The sequence below is a fragment of the Atheta coriaria genome, unplaced genomic scaffold (assembly GCF_025399875.1).
Source record: "Atheta coriaria isolate IRGN ID8LTWV9N9 unplaced genomic scaffold, Caltech_Dcor_3.1 hic_scaffold_9_pilon, whole genome shotgun sequence".
Lineage (NCBI taxonomy): Eukaryota > Metazoa > Arthropoda > Insecta > Coleoptera > Staphylinidae > Dalotia > Dalotia coriaria.
The window spans coordinates 7,363,466-7,377,315 of record NW_027045451.1 but is presented as its reverse complement, the minus strand read 5'-3'; the positions used below and the strand labels follow the sequence as shown (position 1 = coordinate 7,377,315).

General features: G+C 40.8%; 2 protein-coding genes across 2 annotated transcripts in view; both read left to right on the top strand.

Annotated features, from left to right (window-relative positions):
• The first annotated feature begins 49 nt into the window (after positions 1 to 49).
• PolI (DNA polymerase iota) lies at positions 50 to 2,566 on the top strand. Its single transcript, XM_065312788.1, has 2 exons — positions 50 to 238; positions 376 to 2,566. The coding sequence occupies exon 2, from the start codon at positions 376 to 378 to the stop codon at positions 1,858 to 1,860; it is 1,485 nt and encodes a 494-aa protein (XP_065168860.1). The 5' UTR covers positions 50 to 238; the 3' UTR covers positions 1,861 to 2,566.
• A 4,294-nt stretch (positions 2,567 to 6,860) lies between these two features.
• The window catches only part of LOC135798278 (zinc finger SWIM domain-containing protein 5-like), a 38,911-nt gene continuing 31,921 nt past the window's right edge, over positions 6,861 to 13,850 (top strand). The window contains exon 1 of the mRNA XM_065311066.1: positions 6,861 to 7,248. Within this exon, the coding sequence (XP_065167138.1) occupies positions 6,927 to 7,248 (322 nt within the window). The 5' untranslated portion in view covers positions 6,861 to 6,926. The remainder of the gene's footprint in view (positions 7,249 to 13,850) is intronic.

The following is a 13,850-nucleotide window of genomic DNA, read 5'->3' as shown; positions in this document are numbered from 1 at the left end:
GTCACTATGGTTGCCTATATATCAAGTTTTTGTGTAACATTGGTTGCATACGATGATTGTCTAAACCAAAATAATTCGTCGACACGCAATGACTCATTGTGCAAATGGCAAAACGAAATTGCGAAGTGAAAGTGTGTTTAAAGGTCACGTAAATACGTTAATTTGTTATTAAAAGCAGTTCTTCGTGAAATCGCCGCCCGACAACATCCTGCATCGTCGTCATAACGTCGCAATCAAGGTACGCAATGTATTTTGTCAAACGACACCATAGAAACGTAGTTATTTACGTCTAACCTTAAAGGCCAGGAAGTAAAAACATAATACCTTGTCTTCCCTCTGAAAATCATCGTATAACGAAGCATTTTTTCTACGCAGATGAACGAGCAAATCCACATCGATAACGATGACCATTTGCGCACCGTCGTACACATACAAGTTGACTATTTCTACATCCAAGTGGAGTCTCATCGAGATCCTTCATTGTGCAACAAACCAATTGCTATCCAACAAAATGATGCAATCACGACAACTAACTACGAAGCACGAGAGTGTGGTATAAAGCGCACGATGAGCGTCCAGGAGGCGCTTAATTTGTGCCCACATTTGGTTCTTTTAAACAGAAATGCAGAAAGCTTTCACAACTACAGACAACTTTCTTATAGTATAACAGCACATCTACAAAAATATTCTACATGTGTTGAACGTCTTGGCCTGGATGAAAACTACGTTGATATATCTGAAGTTATTCAGCAACGTTTAGGAGAAAAATGTACAATAGTAGGTGAAGTTTACAACAAATCAAGTGCAGTATGTTTGTGCGGATGTTACGACCGCCTTAAATTAGCGACGAAAGTGGTTGGCGAAATCCGCGAGTCTATAAAAAATGAATTCAAGTTGGTAACACGAGCCGGAATAGCTCAAAACAAACTTCTAGCGAAACTGGCTAGTGATTTGCACAAACCCGACAGACAAACGGTGGTTTTTCCTCCAAATGGTTATGAATTAATAGCAAATTTAAGCATTCAAGAGCTTCCAGGGTTAAGTAAGTCTGTCCTTAACGTGTTGGAGCATGAGATGGGAATTCGAACAGTTGCAGATTTACGATATAATGATAAACTGGTAAATTTACCCAAAGAAAAAGCGAAATATTTGCGTGATTTATCAATGGGTGTAGATGCTTCACCAGTTAAAGGTCGTTTTGTTAGTTTGGAGGACTCGCCACGAACTGGTGTAGAATCCGAGGTGAAAGAAATTTTAGAACAACTACTTAAACGCCTAATTGCGTTAGTGAATAAAGATGGAAGGATTCCAAGGAGAATTGAACTCCTCGTAAGGAAATACGACGACAACGCGAAAATATCTCACAAAGAAGTGAAATATTTCAACTTACATCCGAAGTTATTCATCAGCGAGAGTAAAATGTGCGTTAATGAAGACGCCGAACGGAAATTGCTGTCGATTGCGATGAAGTTGTTTTTGAAGGCAATTGATGTGTCGCGACCTTACCACATCACCTTGCTGGGACTGTCTTTCCGGCGCTTCAGAGAACCAATGCGCGTGTGTCGAACGGCGGCGATGCTTGTCAATCCATTGCTGAAGGAGAAGGTTGAGGTGCAGACCGTGACGAGCATCGAGAGCAAGTGCGATTACTCGGCGATGTTCATGGACACCTCATGCGGGGGTTATCACTACAATTATAACGGCTACAGCGATAACACTGACGGTTCGGAGTCTGAAATGGAACCGTCGCCAAAGAAAAAGAAGTTCAATTTAATTCGAAGCGCGAGGTGTTTTAAAAGCGAATGCCCTTCGCCGTCGAAACTTAACGTCGACCAGCTGAGGATTAACTCCGAGAGTTAAACACAGACAAGTTAGAATTTTATTTTTGGGTATGGTTTAAGTTTTAATTAAATATTTCAACGTTTATTGTTGAAATGATGAGTGCTGGACCAATTATCAAAGGGAAAAAACACCATTTAGTATATAAAGTTATTATTTACTTTATCATATTTTCTTTTGGTTAATTAATATGTAGTTCAACGATTACTCTATGGACGAAAACCGGTACAAACTAAAGTGCCTAATATTAATCTTTTTTAATATATATTTTTTCTATTTTCTTGTGAGCCGTGCACAGAAATCATTGATTAGTACTTTAAACTATGTTATTCAATTGTACATGTGATTAACATTACAGCCAACAAAATAAGTAATTATTTTACGTAATAAGTGAGAAAAAGCGGAGTAAATGACAAAAAAACATACGAAAAACATTGAAAACCAAAGAAAACGGGTTACATATGTTTATTGTTCAATACGAGTATATTTTTGAAATATGTATTTATATGGGGAGCATGTTCACTGAACGTATACGGAGATCCATCATTCGATTGTATTTAGAGCTTTTTTTATTTTTCTATCAATTCGATACCGATGCATTTTTTATACGTTTATATTTTATATACATACATACTACCTAGGTACATAAAAATAGTCAATTATTAATTGTATTAAATAAAACAAAACCTAACAAAAATAAAATAAAGATTATTTCTTTGAAAAATAAGTGTTTTTAACGTATTTTTCATGTTGAAGCAAATAAAAATATTATTTTTGTAGTAAATACATTTTTTTGACCTAAATAACATGGGTTCAAAAATTTCGCTATTTTTATAATGAGTCACGAGAATTAAATTTATTGTTGACAAAGAGATGTGCACGCTGATAACATGATACGCGCGTGCCTGTTGCGAATTATCTGATAACAACCTCAAAATAGCAACTTGTATAACTAGAGATTAACATTTGATCGATTACTATTACAGCGATAGTCCATTCGAGTTTTTAAATCACATATTGCGCATTTACTCATCTTGACTGATAACGATTTTTGAATGACTCTTTTACTACATCCTTATCAACATTTGAGATAACAAATTTAAAAATTACTCATCTGCTTATTTTTACGCTCAAAGTTGGTTTTGTCTCAAAAAAGTGATTTTGTTTTCTCTACATTGTACAGGTGCAGCTTGTTATACTACGAATTTGTTCGTCAATTGAAGTGACATACCAACAGCGTACAATTTCGAGTCGTGATGCAAAACCGTAAACGGTCGACGAAGGATTCGCGATTCACGTCGTGAGCCAAATCGAGACCGACAGCGCCGCGTACAGCTCCATATCAACGCTTTTGATCACGATGATCAACATAATATAAAACTACCACTACACGCACGTATACGAGTATACTCGTGTAGTCACAATCTCAATTGCGTGCGTGCACGATTCAAGCCGAAGCATAAGCAATTCAAGGCAAAAACGATTTTCGTTTCCCTTTTTTTGGTCTCTTGCTTTGTTCGCGCATCGCACATGGCCTGCGCGAGTGCTCACCGTACTTATGCTCGTTTTGACTCATTTATAGACTATTTATGCATATGCCCTCCGCTGTGCGCGCAATTGCGACTCTTGTGAGGCAAGACAAAGTCATAAAGGCATGCACGGTGCAACGAGATTGATGCGCAAGTTTACCAAGTTTAAATCGCGTTTGCAAGCTCGCTGTCTAAAAGCTAAAAGTGGAAAGCGTTTGTTTGCAAATGTAAAGTGGAGAAGGTAAAAATAAAGCAAATATCGAATGACAGAACGTAGGATGTACTGATTCTGCACACATGTTATTAATTTGTTCCCAGCCGTGTGGGGCGATGACGATGCTGAAAAAAAGCTTTTTATCTTGTAATCTCACGCTGATTAAGTGAAAAGAAGTCATTTTCGCGATGAGTACAATCCAATCGCAAGTCACACAATTGCAACATAAATTATTTACAAATTCCAAGCGGTATCAAAATGATCAAGATTACATTTTCATTTTTATCTATTTTTGGAAATCAAATCACTTTTAACTAGTCATTACGGTTAAAGCTTTAATAGATTTTCACCGGATATTGAAAAATGCCAAAGCACCAACGGAAATGCTTACTTTAGTCGGAAATTCGCTCAATTTTCTTTCAACAATTACGATTCGTGTAACTTGGACCAAATTTACAAGTACTTGATAGTACTAAAACTCGAAAGCTTCTTACTAGATAAGTAGCTAAGCTAAGCCCCACAGAGTTTACTTACATACGTCATTACCTAACTACCCAAATAAAATTTTTAAGCCTTAAATATTGTAATAGCGTCGTAATTTTATGGATTTTACATTTTACATATTTTATGCAAATTTTAGTTTTCTTTTGTAAATCAATATCAGTAGCAAATCAAATTTTGTACGCCTAAATATTAATAGCAATATTTATAAATAACAAACCGTCCTGGATGCGCGTTCACCATTCATCAACGTGATGTGCAAATAGTGCGAGATGAGATTTGCATACACATGCCAGATGATATGCCATTGTTGGCTCGCAATTATTTACACAGGTGTTTCTGTGTTAACACTCTTGAATTAAAAGTGTTTAATATATTGTTAGATAGGCGAATTTGTGTAAAAGTTATGAATCATTTTAATTCCAAAATACATTTAATTCCTTTGCAGGTAGCAAAGGAACCTATATATTTCTGCTTATGACAAATTTAATTCAGTTTGATAACTGCTCAATATTAACATACATATTGTATGTAACATACATACATTATTATTATTGCTACAATAAGTTATGCCTACAACTTCCTCTGCGTAGATTTTAATTTAAAAAATAGTATTACTACCTAATTATTTTCTTCTTCCTTGTCGTCCCGATACGAATTATACAGTTTCCATCGTGTTTAAATTTCTATATCAATTTTTATATATTTTTGTTACACCATTCTAGCTACATTTTAGTTACTTAAATCAGCCTATTTGTTATTCCTTGGATAAAACTATCTTTATACCAAAATTTATTAAAATTGTTTCAGTGGTTTGAGCCTAAAAGCGAGACATATAAACAAATAAACTCACATTCGCACATATAATATGAGTTAGGATGAGTCTAAAAAATTTGCATTTTTGTCTCAAGGTTGCCAAAAAATATTTGTGCACGTTGTGTTCAACTCATTCATCACTGCATTGTCAACACGAACGGACGTAATTAGGTATCATTTTTGGATAATAATCTCTCTATTTCTAAATTAAACATCAACTTGCTGGCCAATCGCGGTGCCTAATTGCATCTGTAATGCGCTCGTAATTTGTTTAAATCGTGAGCGCGCATGAAACTAGATAAAACCGTAATTCGTCTGGACGCGATGGACGCAATCTGAAATTCAGCAACTCGCGCGCGTCAATCATCTACATTCCGGCTATCGGGCATTAATAAACATTAAACATCGCATTCGATTCATTCCGTCGCAAATTGTGTAAAATTACACACGAAAAAATCACGACTAGGATGTTCGACGTAGAGTTGACGTCGTCTCACAATGCGAATGTCGCACGCAAACAGAATGCAAATACGCCGAAAACAAATTTTTCATTAAACACACACACACACACATAGCGCACAATTTACTTATGTTGATATCTACATGATGTTTATATGTGTATGTGTATTGTCGCAATTAGTGCTGCGCGATGACACACAGCGTTTCATGTTTCGCATTTCGTTCCGTTTGTTTTTCGTCGTCCTCCCGAGCCCCCTCCCGCGCCACCAATTCGGTTCGGACGTTTTACATCCGACATGGTTACATGTCGCGACTCGAGTCGCGGCTGGCGGCCGTGGCGGCGGCATAGGCGCGCTTTGTATTGATCTTCCTGTTTGATCGCTAATCAATGCGGGCGGACGCAATTACGTCTGGCGCTCCATTGGCCGTCGCGGCACTAAAACGGCAGGCAGGCTGGGGATTACACTCGCGCTGCTGAGGGATCCTTCTGAAAAAATCACCCCGCTAAGGGGGGCGTGCAAATGTCAGGAGATTACGGGGCGCAAAGCAACAAAACAAGCAATTTCTAAGATGAAAGTTGTTATGTTTCATTTGTTTCTTCCCACGTTCAGTGTTTTTAAGTTTCCAGGCATGGAGGGGGTTCGCCCAAGTGGTTTTTAAGTAGAAATCGATATTCCAAGGGGCGTTCCTTGAGCTGTGATCCGGCAACTTTTGATATCGCATTAAATTATTACAATTTTCATGACTCTAGGCTCAGTGTGCGCGTCGGGTCGTAAGGGGAGCGCGAGAGAAGTACGGATGTTGATGTTCTTATTGCTTTACGGCCTTTGCCGGAGTCGAGTTGGCGAGCACGCCATGAAAGCATATTTATATCGAGGCCTCTCGCACGCTCCCGACGCCCCGCACGTTTTATTATTAATAAAACGGTTTATTTATCGCGTTGCCATGGCGACCGCGAGTCTCCGGCCGCGTTTTGTTGATCCTTCGGATCGAAGAGACGCGACCCGCCCGGGCCCCCGGTTTGATCATGGCGGGCCAGCCAGAAATGCAACGCAAGGCGACGCGCGGAGACACCGCCACACACCGCAATCGCGCGCACGCACGCAGCACCCAACGGTTCCCATGATCCTTCCTCTCTCCCGTCCGCTTGCACGCCCGCCGCACACACGAATGTGTTTTTTCGAGGCAGGCCGAGGCACTTAAGTGGCTCCCAGCGTACGCACACGCGCACACACCCACCGCGCGCGAATGCAACACATGTGCAGCGATGCACGTGTGTGCGGAGTCCCCTCCGCACCTTGCGCGCGCGCCATGTGGCGAACATAAACAAACGACATTACGCACGCGGGGGTCGCATCAGCTGTAATCGCTGCGCGGAGGTCGGGCGGTCGCCGCGTACACGCCGCACCGGCATGGCTAGTAGAGGGAGACGAGGCATGCGTAGAAGATCTAAAGTAGATTCGAACACCGCCCGAGATACACCGAACATAGTCGAACGCTGGCAGTCGCCGTCAAGCCAGGGTGTTTGACGCGCTCGCTAGGCGCGTGCGATCAGTTTGCGAGAGTCGATGGCAGTGGCCAGGCGGTCGTGTTGCTCCCGGTGGGAGGGCGCTCGCTCTCCCGACTCGCTCCTCGACATCACGGCGAAGATCGCCGCCGAGAACATCCCGTTTCAACGCATCGAAGAGCGCTACGACCGCATACCGGAACCGGTGCAGCGGCGCATCATCTTCTGGTCGTTTCCGCGAAACGAACGCGACATATGCATGTACTCTTCGCTGTCGCGAGTGCCCCCTGTGAATTCCGCCGGTGGTGAGCCGTTGAATCTGTCGTTTTGCAAAGGATTAAAATTACTCGAAGCTGGATGTGTGGATAACGTGTTGCAAGTTGGTGAGTAATACCCCTTTCAAGCAATGTCAGGAGAGTTCATGCAGCTCGTTCATTTTTGCACGAGCGTTTTGGCAACAAAAAAAAAAAGATCACCGAGAACAGGCATAGCGCACAGTCATGCGAAGCCGTAGAAAGAAATATGTACGGGCGGAGTGCAAACGAAAACAAATCGCGACATTGTTTATGAATCGACGCGTTTATAAAAGGCTTATTATTGCTGTTGCATACAATCGGCGTGTGTACACAAAGTGTCTGAATACACCGCCCGCTCTGTGCACATGAACGTTTTGTAAACTGCGATCGCGTTTGTGTAACATAGTATGTATACAAATTCATATCTTGGCTAAGTCCGCGCGTTACAACAATGTTTTCAAGTTTACATAGCCTACCATCGCAAAAATGACGTTTCGTACGTATTTAGATAATATTCCGACGCAAGCGTCATACATGTAGCCTAGCCTAAAGATATTCATTATTTAAGTGTGTCGATCAAAGGCTAATCTAATAGTAAACGTAATCAATATAATTGAAAAGTGAACAAATCGAAATAAACTATTAACTATGCACGTTTCACGATAATTTCAACATGCCACCTTGACGGGCTTGTAATTGCGCACAATTTTCGATTTTTGTTTGCTGTCTCCGGAAAACAAAAACCAACCGGGAGATTGCTCCGAAAAAAATGTCAACTTGTTTCCTACAACAATTTTTTGGTCATGATCATGTCCATTTAGTGCTGGCTGGTTGGTTCAGTACTCTGGCCACTATTATTATAACATATTACGAATGACGTGCACGTTTACAGCGATGCCTTTGTTGCACGCTCTCCTTGACGGTGTGATTGTCCTCGTCTCGCACGGTAATTTTGTTTGAAAAATTCATTTCCTTCCAAATAAACTTTTTACATTGTGCGTTTGCTACAAGGAAGCAGAGTAGATTTACGTCCATTGCACGCACTCAATGCGTCCGCTTTTTGTGTGCGCTCGTATTGGTATTAGTTTTCGGGGCTTTTCTTCTTTTTTGTAATGTCCGAAACGTGAGCTCAACGCAACGAATCCACACGATCGCATCGATGTTCCTTATTTATTTAGGCGCAGATCTATGGCAGCGCATTGGTAAATTATGGTTTGGCATTAAATCATTCCATTTGAGCTCAAAGTCAAATAGAGGAAATTTTGACCAAGCTGAGAAAAAGACGAAGAAAAGCTGCGAAGGAGGGTATAGTAGACGCAATGAGAAATAAAAAAAGTGGATGGACTGGAAACAAAATTATGTATGGCGACGCGCAGGGAGATCAAACAAAGTCAATGTAGGTAGAAAAGAAAACGAATGATTAATGATCCATGCTGGGAAACAAAAACTACAATCAAGCTTTGCCAGAGGGGGTTGCAACGAAACAACCTGGTTGTTTAATATTTATAGTTAGATATCTATCATTAATTGTAAGATTTAGCTTGAGTTGAAGTTGAATTTTTGATTGACAGTCCAACAAAGCCGTAAAATCATGAAGAGTTTCATTATTCAACCCAGAATTTTGACGTATTTGAAGTATCTTTCGACTTTTAAGCTCTTGAAATTTATGTGAAGGAGTTAGTCAAATGGACATAACATGAATATCACAGTTTTTCCATTTCGGTTATTTCTGTGGTTTGCACATTTACAGTGCGAATTTCAAAACGTGCAGACCATAGTCAAAAATTAAACCTACCTCCACTGGTTGGTTCTCTTATTTGCACATTGACTGAACTTCACCTTTGCTTCGCCGTATACCTTTTGGTCCTTTGGCTTGGCGCAAGTAAATAGCTGCACTGCGTGTGCATGCACTCTTGCTTCGTTGTTTGCTGCTGGATTGTTCCGCCCGGCGTGTACCCCAAGTGCCCCTCGGACGAAATAACAGCGCGCGGCGGCGAGAGAAATGCCCATATAAAGGTGCGCGCCGATAATAAATGCGTTTTCGAGCATAATGCGTGCGTACAGGCGGCGCTGAAGAAAACGGTGCATAAGTATAGGGGAGAGGCGAAGGTATACCAAGAGAGGTAAACGAAATGAAGGCTGAAGGTATCCAGCGTTCGTGCACACCATCAAGGCTCGCTGCGCTGTTTTCTCGGGTGGATGGAGATGCTTGAGACGAAATCAAACGTCAAATCGTCGTCGATGTAGTGAAACGAACTTAATGCGGGAATCGAAATAAATGCAACGGAATTCGAGCACTAGCCGAGGAGTTATTGTTGTGGACGTGAGTGTGTGTTTTTAAATTTCTTTCAAATTCGCTTTTTTGTCGTTTTTTGTCACGAAGCAGACGGCGTAGTTGGATGATTAAGCGAAATTAAACGAAAATGACTTGTGCATACTCTGAAAATTCTCCGAACACAAAGGCATCGATAGATATACTGCATTTAATGCGTCCGGTATTTCAACACACTCTAATATCTCTAATAACTTTTCAACTATTTTCTAATGCTGCTTATTATCGCAGCTGTTGCCGACTGATAGTTTCGATAACGCTTTTATTATTGAATTTATTACAAACTTTACTATTCATTGAGTAATTTATTATTCTACGATCATTGCGCGCAGGCTCAGCTTTCCATGCTGATGTGTTTATAAACGAATTGTTTTCTGTTGTAAGACGCTATTTGCATATCGAAAGAATGCAACGCGATTATGGATTACGCATTATAGCATTGCTTAATCGGAATGCGGTGGCCGTTTTGACGGTGTTTGGATTATTTATTTGTTATGCTTCTGCAGTCGCTAGGCCTCCATGCATTGATGCATTTATTATCGTGCGTTGTCATACACGAAACTTTCTTCGCGCCTGCGTGAGAATGACAAATGCGGCGGCGGTGTGGATTTGATAAGCATTTTATGATGATCTATGGACACCTTCACTACTGAAACGGGACACCCATGGTCGACGCTCCTTTCGTTTATTTTATTTAAAATGCATTCGTATGCTAAACGCCCGGTAATTTATTTAATTTTATTTCATTAATAAAAGTGGAAGAAACGAAGCGAAATTGGAATGGTTAAGATACAGTGTGTCCGTGGGTGGATTTAGCTTAAAAAAATATTTTGTTCGAATTAACGCACGCACACACTGTTTGAAATTTAGTGAAAACTCTCGACAGGAAACGTTACCGGGCGAATTATTATGCGATCCGCGCTGTAACTTTGCATAAGTGCGTCGCCGCCGCGCACGCTGCTAATAAATGCGTATCAATAAGCGACTCGTTAAGGATGAAAAACATGAGACGTGAAAATATTATGTATTTAGTCGGAAACACATATAAAATTTAACGAGATCTCTCGGGCCTCTCGGTGAGTCGGCTCACCGTTAGCTCTCTGAGGTTGTGAGCCTGCCTGCCTGCTTGCCGTCCACCCGGGGGCTTACGGCGACTTACAACTTTTATATTTATATTTTACAGGTAAATAAATGTAAATATTAATGCGGCGCGAGCGAAACCGTCATCGATAATGCGCGGCAAGCGAAAAAGGACGGATTGTGTTTGCATTTTATTACGTTTTTTAAATTATTCACTTCGCTTTTTTTTCGTTATTTATCATGAAATTAAACTTAAAATAGGCCTAATGAATAAATTAGCTACGGACATGGACAGGCGCACCGGTAAGGTAGGTGTACGTAAGGTATGAAAGTGTTTCGTGCCAATCAGCGCTTTAAATGTTGCTCATTTCACGTTTACTCTGCAATAATACGTGATATGCGGCTGGAAATTCGACGCCGCACGAAAATATCGATTGTATTGACATCGACATTTTTGATGATGAGACACGCGCTTTAAAAAATATCGGCGCGCGACGAAAATGAATTTATTAGTCGCGTTTCAATCGAACTTTTCACGTTTATGCGCTCGGCGGCGATAATGCGCGCTATTTGTTTCGAGGTATTAAAAACAAACCGCCACGTTTCACGCTTGATTAAATCGGGCGCATGAAATTATTTTATTCCGCATGCACAAAAATTAAATATTTCACTCGTGTGTGTGCGCGTATAACGCGAAGAGAATATAGAATAATAAATTAATAATGATGAGGTTTTAATAATCATTTTGATGATTTTATAATTCGATGCGGACGAGTATGATGATTATTACATGCGCATGAAAATTTCGATTATATTTTCCAATTTTATTTTCCGCCCACTGCTTTTGTTTGAGCACATCGCACATGTCAAGTTGCATTGTTAATTAATTCATTAATTATGCGGTTGATTATTTAATTATTGCCCAAAGTGGGGGACATTTTTGTGATAATACGATCGATGATATGTAGTTTTATTAATATATGGGCTGATTAGGTAAATGTTTGAACAAGTTGTATGGCGGAATTGAATGTCTGATATCGTCAGGTTTTGCGGGAAATATCGCTCGGCTGGAAATTTTCAATTTTCCACCGAACTAATGAAATTAAACAAACAAATTACATGCATAGATTACACACAAATCGGCCGCGCGGCGGCCGTGTTTGCGGTCGCTTTGTGCGCGCACAAATTCGCGTTCGCCGCCACGCCGCCATTCGCACCGCATCGATTTTCCATTCGGATGCTAATTTATAATTTTTATTGCGGGCCGGGCGAGAAATAATGGCGTATAATGGCTGATGCATTGTGGCTGTGCGTTGTTTTTCAGCGTGTTTGTTTCGTAAAAGCGCCGAATAAAGGGCATGAATTAATGAAATAATGCAATGCCAATGAAACGCGCATTATTTACTCGTCGCCGCAGTCATGGTAACAACATTATAAAACAGACTATTATAGAATGATCAGGAACGATCAGACGATAAAGCGTTTCGGCGGACAATGCATAATGCGGCGGCGGCGGCGGTAATGGCATTCATTCAGTATCAATGGCTCGCAGAGGCGAGTTAAATGATTCAGACGCGTTGTTGGCAATGACGTAGGAAATGTTTATGCAATGAATTTCAGTTCAGTTTAGAACTCGGCGAAATACACTTGTAATTTTTATATTAGCAGACGGTGATTAATACAGTGCATTATTCATCTTTTCGGAGAAGATCCAAAAAGAAATCGAATCGTGTATAAAAATGCGGCTGACCACATGTATTATATGCTCTTATATTTGTGTTTGCCGTATCTTCGGTATGCGTTTGCGTTGAACTGTTGAAACGTTGAAATGTTGAAAGTGCCAGTCTGGTGACCACGGTCGAACAGCTGAGTGGAAGCCCGTGAGTCGACGAGTCTGCGCCCGATTCAATAGCCGGTCGCGAGTCGCGCTCCTCTCACACCGAAACGAAAATACTACCATACTCTACTACGCGTACGACGCCCGTATTCACACACATGTGAGAGGCTCGCGCGCGCACACTGTGTCATCGTCACACGCGCTCACTTGTTCACATGCACGCGCACGCGAGTCGGTGACGTTCGCGGCGCGACGCGTGCACCGCCGTGCCACACATACGCATGCACACCCACAAGGACACATTCTGCCATTCATGTTCCCACCACCACATATGTGTGCTCGCTTCAGCTTTTTCCACTATTACCACTATTGCTACTATTCTGGTCGAGGCATGTGTGGAATTGCGGAGTTGGGCGATTTGCGCGTGTTGCACGGGTTTCTCGTCGTAATCGATGTATGAACTGCGTTCAATTGTACATTGACGTGTAAATTTTCCATTTTGTTAGAGTGGATTAGTGGTTTTATTAGGCTAATAATTGTCTTTGTGTACATCTATTTGCAAATCATTTACTGTCCGTGAAATTAACTAAAAATTAAAAATAAATTGATCGATTGCATTGGCATTAGACAGGACTGAGTACTGTGGTAACCCGCAAAATATGGTGGGGGTAAGTCGCTGCAACTACATTTATTAAGTGTGATGATCAGACTTGCGGATAATAGTGAAAACGAGGAGAATCAAAGAGGCAGGCTTAGGATGTTTTTAAATTGAATCGAAATTTTGATAATTTCAACAATTTATTTGATTATTATCTCGTTTTAGGGTATTTCTATAGTATTTCTTTCCATTTGTAGCATTTGTATTAATTTCTATTGACATTTAATGTCCGAACTTGTTTCACATTGCATTAGTAATTTATTACCCGCGTGAAATCCACCGAAAAATGCATTAGTATTACCAACATTGCCTTCAATTGCCAACTGCTGCGTGTTTATTTAATACCGCGAATAATTAATGATAACTCATTAATTTATGGCGTTTATAACCCATCGCTAGCGCTGACATTTGCAATGCGTCTGTGTGCACGTACTTCAGAATTTTCGTTGATTATCATTATCATTAGTTGTAATGCTTTGGGTGAATTTTTGCACAACTCTTGGCACTCGCTTGACTTTAACGCGCGCAGCATTCGCTGCTGACTGCAACTTTTTTAATCAAAAGTTTGCGCATTTGTGTGCTTGTTTGCGCGAGACCTCTGTCTGTCTCTCTGGCTTTGTGCATGTGAAATCTAAATGGAACGTTACACCAGCTGTGGATTCCGATAGTCTTCATTTGGCGGCTGCTGCAGCGGAGTTATTAATATTACGGCTCAATCTAACGATTCCGATGTAATTTCTCATTTATTTACGCGGCTCGCGTTAGCGTTTATTAAAGTTGCA

Excerpts from the sequence above, each read along its gene's own strand:
- PolI (XM_065312788.1), top strand. The coding sequence starts at position 376 with ATGAACGAGCAAATCCACATCGATAACGATGACCATTTGCGCACCGTC.